At 46.1% G+C, this 19,688-nt stretch overlaps 1 protein-coding gene across 10 annotated transcripts in view; it reads right to left on the bottom strand.

Moving 5' to 3' along the window:
- PRKAG2 (protein kinase AMP-activated non-catalytic subunit gamma 2) overlaps window positions 1-19,688 on the bottom strand; it is a 277,375-nt gene that overhangs the window by 48,091 nt on the left and 209,596 nt on the right. For 7 of the 10 annotated variants that reach the window (XM_060156316.1, XM_060156312.1, XM_060156313.1 and 4 more), the window contains one exon: window positions 10,752-10,821. The exons of 1 other annotated variant lie outside the window; for it this stretch is intronic. In XM_060156316.1, the coding sequence (XP_060012299.1) occupies window positions 10,752-10,821 (70 nt within the window). Of the gene's footprint in view, window positions 1-10,751; window positions 10,822-11,597; window positions 11,636-19,688 lie in introns of those variants that run through there. 2 more of the 10 variants (XM_060156320.1, XM_060156318.1) reach the window with 2 other exon arrangements.

Here is a 19,688-nt window from a genome sequence, read left to right as displayed (position 1 = left end):
TGTGTGCTGGGGGCAAAAGTGTCCACTGAAGAGGGACATGCATATGCTCTGCTAGATAAGGGGGCAAAGAGTTACTAAGAAAGAAGGAAAAGCGTAGGTAAGTAAAGGCACAAAGCTTCCCCGATTAGATAATAGCTCAAAGTTAGCTGCAATAAATGTCTAAGGAATGTCACAGACCCGACAAGGCTGTGACCTTGAAATGACAGTGGGCCCCATCCATTTTACAATGGCGTTGGGTTTAGTTCTGTGAAGCACAGCCAGTGTTGCCTCTTTTTCAGGAAACAGAGCCCAATTACTGTACCAAGCCGGAGCAACAGAGAGGACCGAGGTTAACGCACAGGGATCCAGCCCCCAGCGCCAGCAGGCCAGCGGGGTGAGGAACACCTTGACGACAGGGATGCCGGGGACAACACGCGGCCACCCCAGCCCACTGCTTTTTGTAAAATGTTTTCTTTTTTTCCTGTGGTAAAAGTCACATAATGTAAAACGGAGTTAAACCAACTACCGTATCTATGGTTACTATGGTGACCATATTTAACAGCACAGTTCAGTGGCACTAAGTACAGTCACATCGTTGTGCAACTCGCACCATCATCCACCTCCCGGATTTTCCACCTTCCTAAACGGAAACTCTGTCCCCGTGAAACACTAACTCCCCACTCCCCATCCCCACCTGCCCACCTCCCCGGCCCCTGGCATCTACCAGTGCACTTGCTGACTCTATGATTTGACTATTCTAGGTACCTCGTATAAGTGGAATCAAACAGTACGTGTCTGCACCTAATGCTCATTGGAATGCATTTCTAAGGTTAACTTAATACATGTCCTGTGAACAGGCTGTACCTTCTTTTCTCCCCCCCATGCTATACAGCAGGCCCTCACCAGCCATCCACCTCATACACAGCAGTGTACAGATGTCAGTCCCCACTTCTGCCAAACACGCTTTCAGCAATTTAAAGGAGTCTCCTTCTCCCTCTAGCTTAATAAGGATTTTGTAAAAGCAACATATGTTGAATTTTATCAGTTGCTATTTCAGTATCTACTTAGATGACCAGAGGTTTCTCTCCTTTAATCTGCTGACATTAACTCCTCGGTGGACTTCTTAACAAACTGCAGCCCTGCATTTCTGGGACAAAACCTTGTTTGGTCACGTGAGACTGCTCGGCTCATCCTGCTGACGTTTTTGCAGGAGTCCTGCCCGTATGTTAAATGCCAGGTTAATCATTTGTTTTCTTCTTTGCGCGCTATCCTCTGGTTCTGACGTCAGGATCGAGCGAGCTTCACAGAAGGAGCTGGGAAGCCGCCATCTTTCCCTAAGCCCTAAAGTTAATTCAGATGACCTAGGCCTTAACTGTTTCTTGAAGGTTTTACAGAATCTACCCACCAACAGGCTGAATACCAGGCCTCTAATGCAGGGGCAGAGGAAGGGCGAGGACCTTTCATTACTTAAAAAACCCCCAAAGCCTTTACTGAGATAATTCACATCCACACAGTTCACCCATTTAAAGTGTACAGTTCAATTAATTACTTTTTAATTTCTTCTACGGTGACTGATGAAAGGGATAGTTAACCAAGAAAATACGAACTTGTAAAATTTACTCAAAAGTGATTGAAAAGATTTTTAAATATATTGATAAAGTTTGATATATTCAGATTTCTTTTCAAGTTATTTTCTAAATCTCTGCATTTATAATTAAGAAGCCCCTCTTATTTCTAATACTTTGCGTTTTCACTCATTTTTTTCCTTGAACAGACTTGACACAGGTTTATCCACTGAACTGGTCTTTTCCAAGAATTAAGCTTGTGCTCTTGTGGAGCAAGGCTACTTTCTGATTTGCTGTCATTTCAGTAGCATTTTCGGGGGATGAGAGAGAAATGGACGCATTCATGAGTCAGTCATGCTGACTCACAACGTGGCAGCCCAGCTCGGTGCACCAGGCAGGTGCACTGAAGGCTGGCTTGTCACCGTGTCCCCACCAGCGTGCTGCAGTTTTGACATTTGGACACCATGCAGTTCGGACGCATCCTGACTCATTGCAGTTACCAGCGCTTAAACAGATGTCTGTAAATGCACGCACATCTTTGGGGTTTAGCAATACAACGGATCTTTCTGCGGTGGGGCCCTGGCTGCCTCTAATACAGCACACTATCGTTCTTACAACATGGGTAAGTGCTGTTCAAATCAAAATACGAAAGATGATCTGCAGAGTAAGGCACTAACAATATACGATTCCCTGAGAAGCTCACAGGCCTGGGTCCTTTCCTCAGGTACATCAGGGAGCAGGCCAGTCTTCTCCAACGGGGACTCTAGGACTTTGAGGCTCCAGGGGGAGCGAGTGCAGGAGACAGAACAGGGCAGATCTAGACCAAACCTGTATGAGAACTGTCATCACCTTCTGTGTGACGCTGAGCAAATTCCTGCATCCCCTGGGCCTGAATCTCTTCGTTCGTAAGATGGGGATAACACCATCTTTCTCGCAGAGTGATTCTGAGGGATGGGGATAAATAAACTCAAACATTCAATCACAAATGCCGTCCACTGGGTGGTAGGGACGACATCCACACGGGGAAGAGTCCGACGGTGCAGACACCGAAGCCATCACCAGCCAGATGGCTGTCGCCGGATGATGCACTAACGGTGGCTTGATTTTGAAATTTACGCTCAGTTGCCTTTTTGGTCCTTTCTAGGGTCATCATCATAGTTATACCTGTAGAGACTGCACTACACAGCAGGTACTCAAGTGACTGTTACATTCAGGTTACTTAATGCACGTATAATCCTATTAGCTAGGAGCTATTATTGTTTCCTACTCACACTTGAAGAAACTGAAGCTTGAAATAACTTGCCTAAGGTCTCACAGCTATTAAGTAGAAGAAATGGGACTCCAATCTGGGTCTGACTCATGCTCTTAATTACACGACACTAATTATATATGCAGCTTAAGGGGGGGGCATGCCACACGTGTAAGCCTCAAAGCTACGGGAGTCACTGTGAAAAGAGCCCAACAAAGGTAAAAATACACACGTGAGAACGTGGACGCGGACATCCCCGAGGAGGTCTTCATGAAACAACTACGCGTTCCATAGTATGTGGTCTAAAATAACGATTTATTGGTAGCAACTTACTGTTAGAAACAAATGATCGAAGTACGACCTAAGATAAAATAAATCAGGTTATTAACAAAGTTCAGAAACCTCAGTGATGTGACATAAACTCAGATACATAGGAAATAGCTCAAAGTGGGACAGAAGCGACAAAGTAAAAGATTTAAAAGTGACTAAAATTTGACCGAAAGGTTCCCAAATTAGTTTCCTCCCCAAAATGACTCTCCTTTTAGTATCCGAGTTAAGCCGGACTTCATTCCCCCTAATATCAGTGCAAGTGCGATCACAGATCACAGATCACAGATCACAGATCACAGCCTCAAAAGAAAGATCTAAAAGACTTTCTCCTCAGGCACCAGGTTACGCAAGCAAGTCATCACGTCTCTATCCGCCGTTACTGCCTCTGAGTTGTTCAGCCGCGGGACACAGTCTATTTTGACCTCACGCTTAGGAGGAGAAGCCTCGGTGCATCTGGGAGGTATATGTGGGTCATCTTACAGCTATCTTGTCACTGCTCTTTGATTAGCACGCATAAACTTGGCAAGTGGATTTCCTCTCGTTGCCTTATTTCTTTATAAGAAACAACATTAACCACTGAAGTACACTGAGCCCACGTGCCAAAGTGAAACGTAAAGCTCCAAAAACTACACGTGTTCACGTATGCGACAAACACTTACTGAAACGAGGTCTCGGTCATCATCATATCTTTGAGACCTGGCAATAGTTAAGTTTTCAGTCCCCATGCTCACAAGAGCTTCCACAATGGCAGAGAAACATGAATAAATGCCTTTCACCTTAACAGCCCCATCAACCATGAGGGATCATGAGATAATATGTGAAGGCCTGTCTGGGGCTTCCAGAAAGGCAATTTTCCCGAGGAAGTGACACGTAGGCTGAGACCTGAAGAAAACTAGCAGGTGGCCAAGAGGATAGGGAAGAACAATCCAGGGAGAGGGAACAGCCTGTGCAAAGTCCAGCAGGCACGGAGGAACGAGGCCAGGAGGAGGGAGGTGCGCGGTGAGGTGGGCAGATGGAAGAAGGAGGTAAGTCTGGGCTCCAGCCTAAAGGCAAAGGAAAGTCAGAGCAGGCTTTTAAGCCCGGAAGTGACACGATCAGATACATGTTTTTAAAAATATCTCTAATTGCAGCATGTAAAGTTGATTGGAGGGGGCGAGAGTAGATGCTGGAGAGACTAGGCTGTTTAATAGTCAATAGAAAGGTGACGACGGCGGAGACAGGTAGGTATTCAGGAGGTGAAAGCGAGAGGACCGACCGCTTGGGTGTGGGAGAGTGAGAGAGCCATAGCTCAACGTCATTCTTCTTAAAAAAACAAAACAAAAAAACAGGTGAACGTGGTAGCACTTACTGAATTAGGTTGGGGGGAAGAAAAGAGGCGCGAGGGAGAAGCAGGGGTACAGACCAGAGAGACGGTGCGATGACTCAGGCAGAGACATCCAATAGGCAACCAAATACTCAGAAGGGAGATCTGGCTGCAGATATCTCTTTGGGCATCATCAGTTATTAAAGCATCGTGGTAATTAAACACTGGGCAACAGGCAGGTGGTAACTGAAGCCATGGAAGTGAGGGAGATTGCCTGGGGGAGGGCCCAGGAGGAGAAGACAAGTGGCTTGGGGAAGAGCCAGGAGCGAGCCCCATAGCTAACGTTCAAACGCATGGCTTGTGAATTAGCCCTCACTCCACCTGCTACTACAAAACAAAACAAAACGGAAAGGAAGAAGGGTAAGAGCCTTCAAGGAAACAACGAGCGGGCAGGTTTGAGGAGAGTGCTCCGCGGGAGGAGGGAGCAGAGGCCACCCCTGGTGACGCCTACGAAGAGTGCAAAACGGGAAGACGATTAAGTGTCCACTGGAGTTTGCAAAATGGAGCCGCGAGTGACCAACTCAGGGAATTTGGGTGGAGTGGTGGATATGCGCTGAAGAAGGAATGGGAAGCAAGGAAATGCAAAGAGGGTTTCCAGATAAGGGATTATTTCATGTCGGTCACGAAGACCGGCTCAGAGCCTGGGCTGCAAGTCTAAAGCCTGTGTTTGCAACCTGGCGACCCCACCTTCCCAGATATGTCCTCCCCCGCCCCACGGTCACTTATTTGACCCCTCTTAATCTCCTACTCTATAAACAGAGAAGATAAAAATATTTACCCCTTAAGAGTTGTTTTGAGGATTAGATGGGATAAACGTAAAGGATTTCTAACAGTGCCTCCATATACTTAACATACGCCGGTTACTATAATCATAGAAAAAGGACAAAAATTCTTCCAGTTTCTTCAAATAAATTCCAAATGCTTTGCGGTGGCAAAATTTTCCCACTTTAAAATTCACAGGTAAAATGTAAAGTCACAGGGGTCCTGGCATAACAACTTTGCAAGGGCTCTGCCCACCCCACGCAGAGCTGTAGGGTGGAAACACCCCGGCCATGGAGCAGACAGTCTGACTCGCTGGCCTGGACTCCTGCCAGCCGCCTGCTGGGGCTGCTGAGGGCTCACCAATGAGCAGGCAGAACCAGTCCTGAGCGGGAAGGTCGTGGAGGTCCCTTCATCATCGTGGACATGACTCAGCGCGGCCCTGCTTCCTGATGACTTGAGAAACTCCCCTCTTGGTTAAAACAGTCAGGGGTCTTAACGTTTCAGATAACAAAACCTCCGCAGCCTATAAAACAACTACTCTGTCTTATCAAATCTAAGATAAAATCAAATGTGAAGCCTGACTTTAAAATGTGAACCTAAAGTCTGTGAAAATGGCAAACTTTCAAACACGGGGTCAGCCGGAGCAGAAAATGTTTAATTGTAAACATTTCATAAAGCTGTAACTATGTTTATAAACAAGAAACAATAAACCTCTTCTCTAAGGTAAGTATGCAGGCTCAGCAGGGAAGGAAAGAGTCTGGAAGATAGATTATCAGAGCCTCTAATACTACGAGATGATCGGCCAGCAACCAAGCTGCCATCACAAACCTTGTCACCACCAGAGGTCAGCACCCCTCACAGGACAGTCAATCAGCCAAGTGGACCCAGCTGAGCCTCACTTATCAAAGCTAAGTGATAAGGGGACACTTTAAAAGGTTCCACAAATTCACAGGAAGACATTCTCCCTTAAGTAAGTTAGGGCAGTGTTTCTCAAACTTGTTTTCATTATCCACCCCCCCCAGCCCTTCTATACATTCCCCCCTCAACTGTCCTACCCCCATGAAACTTTAATACCACAGATACATTGTATATCCATTCGGGGGCCCTTTGGAGAGCCAGAAACCACTGTAATAGCTAAGATTTTTTGTCCCCCAACAAGAACCAATCTTTGCTCACTTCAGGGCAATATCCCCCAGTTGAGAATGAACAAGTTACAGTGAATGCATGTTTTTGGTTTATTGTAGAGTGGTTGCCGGTCGCTTTAGGTCATATTTTCAAGCTGGAAGGAAAAGTACAAGTTCACCAATGCTGGGCTTTGGTCTACCGAGAAAACCCACAAAGACAACAGAACAAGCAAGCAACGCCCCAAGAGAGAAGGATCATTCAAGAATACAGCTACTTCATTACAGAACTGGGCCTACGATTCCAAGATCCTTGACTGAAAAATAATGCTTTCCCCTCGCTTGTACTTCTGCCCCCACTTCTTCCCTATTTTTGATCGTGCAGACTAGCTTGACCAATCTTGCTAGGAAAATAAGTTTGGAGGCAAGTTCTGAAAAGCTTATCCTTTGGGAAATGCCTTGCAGGTGAGGAAGGAACAGCTTGGACAGAAAGGACCGCCTGGACTGAAGGAAGCGGGCAGGTGGTGAGGGGAGAGGGGACAGGTGACTGGGAAGAAGCGACTTGCTGAAAGCCCGAAGAAACCGGAGAGTCTGCGACAGGTGGAATGACAAGAAGGCGGCGATAACGCAGGTGGTTCCCAGGGGCCGTAAAGTTCTTGAGGCAGTACCAGAATTACAGTTATTAATCATGAGTAAGTTTCTGAATACTCATCGACTTGAGAAGGCACTCACGGGCTGCGTTTAGGTGCTTAAGAAGGTGCTGGGCCCTGTGGTTAAATAAGTTCAAGACGGTTAATCTTGATAAAAACAAACAGGTGTGGCTGATATAATTAAACACTCGAAACGCAAACACATAAAGTGACTGCTATGGGCTGGCACTGCTCGCATCACTTTGCAGATACCGAATCATTTCATCCTCCCATCGTTCCCACAAAGGAAACATAAACACTGAATGTAGTCACTGAGATACCAAAACGCCGCTGAGCACCGACGAAGTGCCGCCGTATCGCCTGCTGGGAAGAGAAAGATGGATTATGGAGAAGCACAGAAGGGCTTTAGGGAGCGGCCTGGGAGAGGGTGAGACTTGGGCTGAGCCGTGATGTAGGAAGGTTGGCAGGTGGAAAAAGGGAGCAAGAGAAGGTCTTACCCTCCAAAGGATGTAAACCCTCAGGCACGGAGACCATGAAGGGTCACAGAACAGGGGTCTGGCTAACTCTGCTTGTGGGCCAAACCTGGCCTCTTTCTGTAAATAAAGTTTGACTGGAACGCAGCCCTGCCACTTGGACCGCGTTGCTGCTTTGCTGCTGCACGGGCAGGCTGAGCAGTCTTGACAGGGACGGAGACCGAGACCATCTGGCCCTCTACAGAAAAAGTTTGCCCGTGCCCGTTCTAGAGCCTCAATATTCAGCGCAGGGTCTGTGAAGCAGCAGCAGCAGCAGCACTTGGGAGCTGAGCAGAAATGCAGACTCCCAGGTTCCACCCCAGACCCACAGAACTAGACTCTGCCTTTTAAAAAGCTCTCTGGCAGGGCTTATGCACAGAAAGCTCTCTGATCATTGGTGTGTACGGCCGGGATGAGGCGGTGAGGCTGCAGATGAAGAGAAGTCTGCATGTATTCTATACACAGACCCAGGAAAGTGGTAAAGATTTTCCCGTAAAGGAGTGGTGCTGTCAATTCACGCTCTGGAAAGGTCCCTCTGTCAGGGTGCGATGGTAGGAAGAAGTGGGTGGGCACTTGGTGTCAGAACCCAGGCAAAGGAGGACCTGGACAACACATGGGAGACAGAGGCACAATTTCTCCTTTCTTCCCAGAAGCAAATTAACGTTTTAAGAGATTACGCCAACTTCACTAATGCCTTTCTAACGAACAGAGTATCTGTTAGAATTTATTAGGAAATAGGCAAAGACTTGGTAACAAAAGTATTAGCGATCACGTGTTTCCATGTATACCAACTACATCCCCATCTAAGGAAAGCGTCCAGATCGCAACGCACAAATGATGACACCGAGTGAATAAGAAGGAAGCTGGAAGATTAAATGGGGACGTATTCAACAGCTAGGTATCAATATTATGTAGGCTGCTAACACATCAGCTCACAGGATACTATTTAAAGGTGTAACGTCCTACTGTTAGGACGCATTGTTCCCCCGAATAAATGTAAGATTCTGCTTGATAGTCAGTTTTTCCGTATTTTGGATGAATAAGCAATCTAAAGTTCAAAAGGAACAAAGCAGCACTTTAGACAACCACGCCAACACTACCCCTTCAGGCTTGGCTAACAGCTTCCAAGCAACTGCTTTTTAACATTGTGCCTCCTTAAGAATTTGGAAAAATCTGACAGGGTCATTTGTGGGATTCAGCACGCTTTAGAGTAATGACAGCAACATCGATAAAAACAGATGGGTGAAAACGGGAAATTCCTTGTCTTAGACGCTTAGGTTTAGTATTTTATACTCATTCCCTTGGCAGAAACAATGCAAAAGAAATAAGGCATAGAGATATTTCTCAAATATCTGCTTTGAGAAATGTAATATAATTGAATTAATAAATCTCAAGTAAGGAAAAAAACTCCATCAAACCTGTACTGAGAAAAATCTCTATGGACGATTCATTAATAAAAAGCTTAAAAAGTCCATGAGTTCAGTACAATGGTAGATGGCACTTAAACAGTAACAGTAACTAACATGTACTAAGTGCTTACTGTGGATTTACATTGTACTAAATACCATTACATGGATTATCTCATTTAATCCTCAAAACACCCCCGATATTAGCTCCACCTTATGAATGGGAAAACTAAGGCACAGGGAGGTTAAGTAACTTGTCCAAGGTCACACAGCTTAATAAGAAGGTAAGATACGGTCTGAAGCTGGGCCTATGCTCTAAACCATAACTATGGCACCTCTCCAATAGCATCTGCTCTCTACTTTCCTTTGCCCCCATGTGAATCTGCAAAATGATTAAATGCGATGGAGTCTCATTGTTACTGAAATCAGGGACAAAGAAAACTCTATGATTTAGATATTCAGAGTCTTAACGAAAGGGGGGGCACACCATACTGCCCCGTGGACAGTGCCCCAAGTTTGACCTGCAATATAATAAAATCACGGAATAATGAGGTGGATTCGATTGAACACGCTGGATTATTTTTCAGCAGGACAGAGTGCAAATTAAGCCCTAGTAAAATTCTGCAATGTATCATGTAACTGCTTGTTAATAATAAATATGGCGGCAGACTTTTAATGATCATTACTATGAACACGTTATCTTCTGGCTAACATGTCTGTGAAATGCAGGAACTCAAACATAAAATAAACGTAGGCACCGGCCTGATGCTGTCGGCTTAACGTTCTCATAGTGGTTGCGCTTATTTAAGGAACTGCCTGACTGTAAATAAACAGAAGCATTAAAGTAAAGTTGGCAGAGGGCACAGCATCCACATGGCACATGCTTTGTTCCAGGGGCTTTATTCCATCAATACTCTTGGAAAAAAGAGAACTCACTAAACGAATAACGGAAAAACACAAGATAGTGTGGAGGTCTTTTAAATTCCTCACATTGTCAAGCATCTTATACAAAGTTCTCTTTAGACTTTGAACTCATCATATCTCATTTTCAATACTAATTCTGCCAAAGAACAAGCTCATCCCCTTCAAATTTTAACAGTTTCAACATAAGATCCAGGTGAAAGCTCATCACAGTCCCACGTTAAATATTCATTTTGCCAAAGAACAAACTCATCCCCCCACATTTCAACAGCTTCAAAATAAGATCCAGGTAAGAAGAAGAAAACGGGGCAGGAAAAGGAAAAATACCGAGTGAGCGAAGAGAAGACAGGAACGATGGAATGACAGGATCACCTGAACTCAAAACCAATTCGCTAAGCCGCCACCGCTTTTCCTATTGAACTTTCCCTATCAAGACAAGAAGACACACCCTGCTGGTGGTATTTTCACAAGTACAGATAAGGGAACCACTGTGTGTTATTTAAAGGTACGGACCATAGGCATAATCTGGGGGTTACCCCTACATGTATGGTGGCATTACAAACAATTACTACTGCACGTCACCTTGCTCTCATTCCAGTTCGGCTTGTAAGGACAAAAGGACCGACCATCCGTGTGGATGGCCGGGTTGCGGGCTCCCCTTAGAACCCAGCAAGATTTCGCCACCGAAAGGCACCCGCGGCCACTGCAGACACGCTCTGCCGGCTCCGCGTCTCCACCGCCAGCCCCCGCAGGGCGCGCCGCCCGAAGCCGGACGGGCGGTGGGCGGCTGGGTCCCGCGGCCTCCGGGGCGTGAACCCCGTCTGTCCCCGCGCCCCGGCCCCTCCGGGCCCCCGGCGTAGACACGGAAGCGCGTTCCAGCGGGGGGCACTCACCTTCTTCTTCCAACTCGAATTTCTCCAGCATGCCGGCTTCCGCGGGTCCCGGGGCCGCCGCCAGCGCCGCCTGAGGAGGAGCAGGACAGGGATCAGCATGCGCTCGGCCGCGCTCGTCCCCGGCCGCGCGGGCGGGGGCGCGGGGACGCGGGGGGGTGGCGCGCGGGGGCGGAGGGCGGGGGTGCCGGGGATACAGGGGCGCGGCGCAGGCCGCGGGGGGCCGGAGGGCCGGGGGGCGGCGGTGGTGCGAACGCGGGGGGCGGGGCCGAGGGGCGAGCGGCCAGGGGGCGGGTGCAGGCCGGCGAGCGGTTGGGGGCGCGGGGGCGGGACGAGGGGGACTGGGGGGAGGCGCAGGGAGGCGGGCGGGGAGCGTGTGGGGGGGGCGGGGGCACGGAGGCGGTCTCTGCGGCTCCGCGGAGCGCTCCGGCCTAGCTCCGCGCCGGGTCGCTGGGAGGAGGGGCCTCCCGGGCGGCTGGCGGGGCGGGGGGCGGCGCGGCGCGGCCCGGCCCGCCCGCACTGCACAGAACGGGCGGTGCGGCCCAGCCTCCGGCCCACCCCCGCCCCAAGCCGCAGGTGGCGCGGGCCGCGGCCTAACCTGCCGCCCTCCCCGAGTGGAACGGCCCGCTCCCGGCCTCCCCCTGGCGCCTCGCGCGTTGGTATGGACCGGCGAGATGGAACCGTGGGACTAGGACCCCGAGGAGCCAGGGGCTGGCTCGCTCGAGGGCGGCCGGGGCGCCCTTCTGGCCGCATCCCTCCTTCCCGCCAGGGCCGCCGACCGGCCATTAGCAGAGGCCCGTTTTCTCATCCTTGCCTCGTCCTCCCATCCCACCGCTCACATCCGCTCACCTTCCCCCGCCACCCACGGCAGCGCGTCCCTGCAGGTTTAACCTGCGCAGGTGTGGTCTCGGCCAGCCCGGGGGGTGGGGCACGAGGGGAGCGCTGCCAGGTGGGGGCGGGGTGGGCGGAGCGACGTGCCAGGGAGAGGGGAATGGAGGCTGCAGGACCCCAGGGGGAGATGACCCCAAAGGCGGGGTCCGGGGTGGAGGGGAGTGGGTGAGGGAGTGATTGCTTGCTTTTCTTTATAAAGTTTAGACTAAACTGCCCATCCCTTTCGCCTAATAAAAATTTTGTTCTGTGGAATATACGTACTGTAGATGCACTGTGTCGCTATCAGTTTTACCCAGCCATGGAACTCTTTAACGTGCTTCCTCTCTTCATAGCCCATTCTCTTCTTTGGGGAGCCACTGCCAGAAGCACATACAAATCTAAATCTGGCCCTGGCCACTCCTGTCACCCTGGATCTGGGTATCTGAGACTCTCCAATCGCCAACTCAGGTTGGCAGGCAGCGAGGCTGGCAGCCGAGAGCTTCCTGGAAGAGCAGGGTAACCAGAGAGGGGACAGGCACCCCATTCCGTGAGGCTCTCCTGTGTTACAGGCAATGACTGCCCCAGGTGCAGGGGGCCCTTAGCTCACTGCAGAGTGCAAGCGCCCTGATAAAGAGATTAGCTCCCCAGCGCTGATTAAGGCTGTGAAGTCCCACCCCCACCAAAGGAACTTGGTTCTGTCACTCTTGCAAGCCTAGCCTGGAGGAGGAAGTACTTAAATTTCCTTTATGCTTTCTTTCTGCTCTGTCATCTCAGTTGGGCCAATACCCAAGTCTTTTTTTTTAGTCACGCCATGTGGCATGAGGGATCTTAGTTCCCCAACCAGGGGTCAAACCCATGCCCCCTACATTGGGAGCATGGAGTCTTAACCAAATGGGTCACCAGGGAAGTCCTGCCAATCCCTAAGTCTTAATCTTTGCCTTAAAAAATGTGGGGGGAGGAAAAGAAGACAGAACTAATTTTGTAAGACATGGTGGTAAAAATGCTCAGCTGTGTCATGCTTAACAGCAAAAGACTGAATGCCTTCTCTCTTAAGTTCAGGAACAAGGCAAGGATGTGTGCTTTCACACTGTTCTTAATCAACACAGTACTAGAAGTTCTAGCCACTGCAACAAGGGAAGAAAAAAAAATTAAAGGCATACAAATTGCAAAGGAAGAAATAAAACCATCCCTATTTGCAGATGACATGGTTGTCTTCATAGAAAGTCCCAAGGAATCTACTAGATAAACAAACAAATCCCAACACACCAAAACTAGGACTAATTAGTGCAGCCAAGGTTACAGGATACAAGATCAACACACAAAAATCCATCACATTCAACACACAAAAATCAATCACATTTGTGCTAACAATGAACATGTGGAAACTGATATTAAAAACAATATTATTTATGATGACCACAAAGAAAATTAAATACTTAGGTATTCGCTTAAGAGAACATGTACAGGGCTTCCCTGGTGGCGCAGTGGTTAAGAATCCACCTGCCAATGCAGGGGACACGGGTTCGAGCCCTGGTCCGGGAAGGTCCCACATGCTGCGGAGCAACTAAGCCCGTGTGCCACAACTACTGAGCCTGTGCTCTAGAGCCCATGAGCCACAACTACTGAGCCCACGTACCTCAACTGCTGAGGCCCGTGGGGCTGGAGCCTGTGCTCCGCAACAGGAGAAGCCACTGCAATGAGAAGCCCGGGCACCGCAGCAAAGAGCAGCCCCTGCTCGCCGCAACTAGAGAAAGCCTGCGTGCAGCAACAAAGACCCAGTGCAGCCAAAAATAAATAAATAAAATAAAAACTCAACAGGAGAAAAAGAAAACAATCCAATCAGAACATGGGCAAAAGATATGGAGGCATTTCACTGAAACAGATAGAAAGACGGCAAAATAAGCGCATGAAAACATGTCCAACATCATTAGCCATTAGGGAAACGCAAATCGAAACCACAATAAGCTATCACTACACCCCTATTAGAATGACCAAAATAAAAACAGTGACCAGGGCTTCCCTGGTGGCGCAGTGGTTGAGAGTCCGCCTGCCGATGCAGGGGACACGGGTTCGTGCCCCGGTCTGGGAAGATCCCACATGCCGCGGAGCGGCTAGGCCTGTGAGCCATGGCCGCTGAGCCTGCACGTCCAGAGCCTGTGCTCCGCAACGGAAGAGGCCACAACAGTGAGAGGCCCGCGTACCGCAAAAAAAAAAAAAAAAAAAACCACACAAAAAAAACAGTGACCACACCAAGTGCCAGTGAGGATACAGAGAAACAGAATCACTTGTGCATTGCTGTGGGGATGCAAAATCATACCACTGCTCTGGGAAACAATTTTGCAGTTTCTTATGAATCTAAGCTCCCAACTGCCATATGACACAGCAGTGGCGCTCTTGGGCACTTATCCCAGGGAAAACGAAACATGTTCACACAAAAACCTATGTATGGGGTCGGTGGGGGGAGACCTTCAACATGGTGGAGGAATAAGACATGGAGGTCACCTTCCTCACCACAAATACATCAAAAATACATCTACATGTGGAACAACTCCTAAAGAACACCTACTGAATGCTGGCAGAAGACCTCAGACTTCTCAAAAGGCAAGAAACTCCCCACGTACCTGGCCGTGTGGCTGACATGGTCTTGGTGCTCCAGCTGGGTGTCAGGCCTGAGCCTCTGACGTGGGAGAGCCGAGTTTAGGATGCTGGTACACCAGAGAACTCCCGGCCCAACGTAATATCAATCGGTGAGAGTTCTCCCAGAGATCTCTGTCTCAACGCTAAGACCCAGGTCCACTCAACGACCAGCAAGCTCCAGTGCTGGACACCCCATGCCAAGCAACTAGCAAGACAGGAACACAACCCCACCCATTAGCAGAGAGAGGCTGCCTAAAATCATAATAAGGTCACAGACACCCCAAAACACCACAAGACGCAGTCCTGCCCATCAGAAAGACAAGATCCAGCCTCATCCACCAGACCCCTCCACCAGGAAGCCTACACAGACCTCTGAATCAACCCTACCCACTGGGGGAAGACACCAAAAACAATGGGAACTACGAACCTGCAGCCTGCGAAAAGGAGACCCCAAACACAGTAAGTTAAGCAAAATGAGAAGACAGAGAAATACACAGCAGGTGAAGGAGCAAGGTAAAAACCCACCAGACCAAACAAATGAAGAGGAAATAGGCAGTCTACCTGAAATGGAATTCAGAGTAATGATAGTAAAGATGATCCAAAATCTTGGAAACAGAATGATGAAAATACAAGAAACATTTAACAAGGACCTAGAAGAACTAAAGAGCAAACTAACAATGATGAACAACACAATAAATGAAATTAAAAATTCTCTAGAAGGAATCAATAGCAGAATAACTGAGGCAGAAGAACGGATAAGTGACCTGGAAGATAAAATAGTGGAAATAACTACCGCAGAGCAGAAAAAAGAAAAAAGAATGAAAAGAATTGAGGACAGCCTCAGAGACCTCTGGGACAACATTAAATGCACCAACATTCGAATTATAGGGGTCGCAGAAGAAGAAGAGAAAAAAAAGGGACTGAGAAAATATTTGAAGAGATTATAGTTGAAAACTTCCCTAATATGGGAAAGGAAATAGTCAAGTAGTCCAGGAAGCACAGAGAGTCCCACACAGGATAAATCCAAGGAGAAACATGCCAAGACACATATTAATCAAACTATCAAAAATTAAATACAAAGAAAAAATATTAAAAGCAGCAAGGAAAAAACAACAAATAACATACAAGGGAATCCCCATAAGGTTAATAGCTGATCTTTCAGCAGAAACTCTGCAAGCCAGAAGGGTGTGGCAGTACATATTTAAAGTGATGAAAGGGAAAAACCTACAACCAAGATTACTCTACCCAGCAAGGATCTCATTCAGATTCTACAGAGAAATTAAAACCTTCACGGACAAGCAAAAGCTAAGAGAATTCAGCACCACCAAACCAGCTTTACAACAAATGCTAAAGGAACTTCTCTAGGCAGGAAACACAAGAGAAGGAAAAGACCTACAATAACAAACCCCAAACATTTAAGAAAATGGTAATAGAAACATACATATTGATAATTACCTTAAATATAAATGGATTAAATGCTCCAACCAAAAGACACAGACTGGGTGAATGGATACAAAAACAAGACCTGTATATATGCTGTCTACAAGAGACCCACTTCAGACCTGGGGACACATACAGACTGAAAGTGAGGGGATGGAAAAAGATATTCCATGCAAATGGAAATCAAAAGAAAGCTGGGGTAGCAATTCTCATATCAGATAAAATAGACTTTAAAATAAAGACTATTATAAGAGAAAAGAAAGACACTACAGAAGGATCAAGGGATCAATCCAAGAAGAAGATATAAAAATTGTAAATATTTATGCACCCAACATAGGAGCACCTCAATACATAAGGCAAATGCTAACAGCCATAAAAGGGGAAATTGACAGTAACACAATAATACTAGGGGACTTAAACACCCCACTTTCACCAACGGACAGATCATCCAAAATGAAAATAAATAAGGAAACACAAGCTTTAAATGATACACTAAACAAGCTGGACTTAATTGATATTTATAGGACATTCCATCCAAAAATAACAGAATACACTTTCTTCCCAAGTGCTCATAGAACATTATCCAGGATAGATCATATCTTGGGTCATGAGTCAAGCCTTGGTAAATTTAAGAAAATTGAAATTGTATCAAGTACCTTTTCTGACCACAACGCTATGAGACTAGATATGAATTACAGGAAAAAATCTGTAAAAAATACAAACACATGGAGGCTAAACAATACACTACTTAATAACCAAGAGATCACTGAAGAAATCAAAGAGGAAATTAAAAAATACCTAGAAACAAATGACAATGAAAACACGATGACCCAAAGCCTATGGGATGCAGCAAAAGCAGTTCTAAGAGGGAAGTTTATAGCAATACAATCCTACCTTAAGAAACAAGAAACATCTCAAAGAAACAACCTAACCTTACACCTAAAGCAATTAGAGAAAAAAGAACAAAAAACCCCCAAAGTTAGCAGAAGGAAAGAAATCATAAAGATCAGATCAGAAATAAATGAAAAATAAATGAAGGAAATGATAGCAAAGATCAATAAAACTAAAAGCTGGTTCTCTGAGAAGATAAAATTGATAAACCATTAGCCAGACTCATCAAGAAAAAAAGGGAGAAGACTCAAATCAATAGAATTAGAAATGAAAAAGGGGAAGTAACAACTGTCACTGCAGAAATGCAAAGGATCATGAGAGATTACTACAAGCAACTATATGCCAATAAAATGGACAACCTGGAAGAAATGGACAAATTCTTAGAAATGCACAACCTTCCGAGACAGAACCAGGAAGAAACAGAAACTATGAACAGACCAATCACAAGCACTGAAATTGAAACTCTGATTAAAAATCTTCCAACAAACAAAAGCCCAGGACCAGATGGCTTCACAGGCGAATTCTATCAAACATTTAGAGAAGAGCTAACACCTATGCTTCTCAAACTCTTCCAAAATATAGCAGAGGGAGGCACACTCCCAAACTCATTCTATGAGGCCACCATCACCCTGATACCAAAACCAGACAAAGATGTCACAAAAAAAGAAAACTACAGGCCAATATCACTGATGAACATAGATGCAAAAATCCTCAACAAAAGACTAGCAAACAGAATCCAACAGCACATTAAAAGGATCATACACCATGATCAAGTGGGACTTATCCCAGGAATGCAAGGATTCTTCAATATACGCAAATCAACCAATGTGATACACCATATTAACAAACTGAAGGAGAAAAACCATATGATCATCTCAATAGATACAGAGAAAGCTTTTGATATAGTTCAACACCCATTTATGATAAAAACCCTCCAGAAAGTAGGCATAGAGGGAACTTACCTCAACATAATAAAGGCCATATATGACAAACCCAAAGCCAACATCGTCCTCAAAAGTGAAAAACTGAAACCACTTCCACTAAGATCAGGAACAAGACAAGGTTGACCACTCTCACCACTATTATTCAACATAGTTTTGGAAGTTTTAGCCACAGCCATCAGAGAAGAAAAAGAAATAAAAGGAATCCAAATCAGAAAAGAAGAAGTAAAGCTGTCACTGTTTGCAGATGACATGATACTGACATGATACATGATACTACTAGAGCTAATCGATGAATTTGGTAAAGTATCAGGATACAAAATTAATGCACAGAAATCTCTTGCATTCCTATACACTAATGATGAAAAATCTGAAATAGAAATTAAGGAAACACTCCCATTTACCACTGCAACAAAAAGAATAAAATACCTAGGAATAAACCTACCTAAGGAGACAAAAGACCAGTATGCAGAAAACTATAAGACATTGATGAAAGAAATTAAAGATGATACCAACAGATGGAGAGATATACCACGTTCTTGGATTGGAAGAATCAATATTGTGAAAATGACTCTACTACCCAAAGCAATCTACAGATTCAGTGCAATCCCTATCAAACTACCAATGGCATTTTTCACAGAACTTGAACAAAAAATTTCACAATTTGTATGGAAACACAAAAGACCCTGAATTGCCAAAGCAATCTTGAGAAACACAAATGGAGCTGGAGGAATCAGGCTCCCTGACTTCAGACTATACTACAAAGCTACAGTAATCAAGACAGTATGGTACTGGCACCAAAACAGAAATATAGATCAATGGAACAGGATAGAAAGCCCAGAGATAAACCCACACAGATATGGTCACCTTATCTTTGGTAAAGGAGGCAAGAATATACAGTGGAGAAAAGACAGCCTCTTCAGTAAGTGGTGCTGGGAAAACTGGACAGCTACATGTAAAAGAATGAAATTAGAACACTTCCTAACACCATGCACAAAAATAAACTCAAAATGGATTAAAGAACTAAATGTAAGGCCAGACGCTATAAAACTCTTAGAGGAAAACATAGGCAGAACACTCTATGGCATAAATCACAGCAAGATCCTTTTTGACTCACCTCCTAGAGAAATGGAAATAAAAACAAAAATAAACAAATGGGCCCTAATGAAACTTAAAAGCTTTTGCACAGCAAAAGAAACCATAAAGAAGACAAAAAGACAACCCTCAGAATGGGAGAAAATATTTGCAAATGAAGCAACTGACAAAGGATTAATCTCCAAAATATACAAGCAGCTCATGCAGCTCAATATCAAAAAGCAAAGAGGACTTCCCTGGTGGAGCAGTGGTTGGGAATCCTCCTGTCAGTGTGGGGGACACGGGTTCAAGCTGTGGTCTGGGAAGATCCCACATGCTGCGGGGCGGCTGGGCCCATGCGCCACAACTACTGAGCCTGCACTCTGGAGCCCGCTAGCCACAACGACTGAGCCCACATGCCACAACTACTGAAGCCCGTGCGCCTAGACTAGAGCCTGTGCTCCACAACAAGAGAAGCCACCGCAGTGAGAAGCCAGCCCACCATAAAGAAAAGAAGCTCCCGCTCGCCACAACTAGAGAAAGCCCACGTGCAGCAACAAAGACCCAATGCAGCCAAAGATAAATAAATGAATTTAAGACAGACAAAAAAACAACCCAATCCAAAAATGGGCAGAAGACCTAAATCGACCTTTCTACAAAGAAGATATACAGACTGCCAACAAACACATGAAAGGATGCTCAACATCACTAATCATTAGAGAAATGCAAATCAAAACTACAATGAGGTATCACCTCACACCAGTTAGAATGGGCATCATCAGAAAATCTACAAACAATAAATGCTGGAGAGGGTGTGGAGAAAAGGGAACCCTCTTGCACTGTTGGTGGGAATGTAAATTGATACAGCCACTATGGAGAACAGTATGGAGGTTACTTAAAAAGCTAAAAATAGAACTACCATACGACCCAGCAATCCCACTACTGGGCATATACCCTGAGAAAACCATAATTCAAAAAGAGTCATGTCCCACAATGTTCATTGCAGCTCTATTTACAATAGCTAGGACATGGAAGCAACCTAAGTGTCCATCGACAGATGAATGGATAAAGAAGATGTAGCACATAT

This window comes from Lagenorhynchus albirostris, chromosome 8 (assembly GCF_949774975.1).
Source record: "Lagenorhynchus albirostris chromosome 8, mLagAlb1.1, whole genome shotgun sequence".
Taxonomy (NCBI): Eukaryota; Metazoa; Chordata; class Mammalia; order Artiodactyla; family Delphinidae; genus Lagenorhynchus; species Lagenorhynchus albirostris.
The sequence above is the reverse complement of the archived record's forward strand: the minus strand, read 5'-3'. Positions and strand labels throughout refer to the sequence as shown.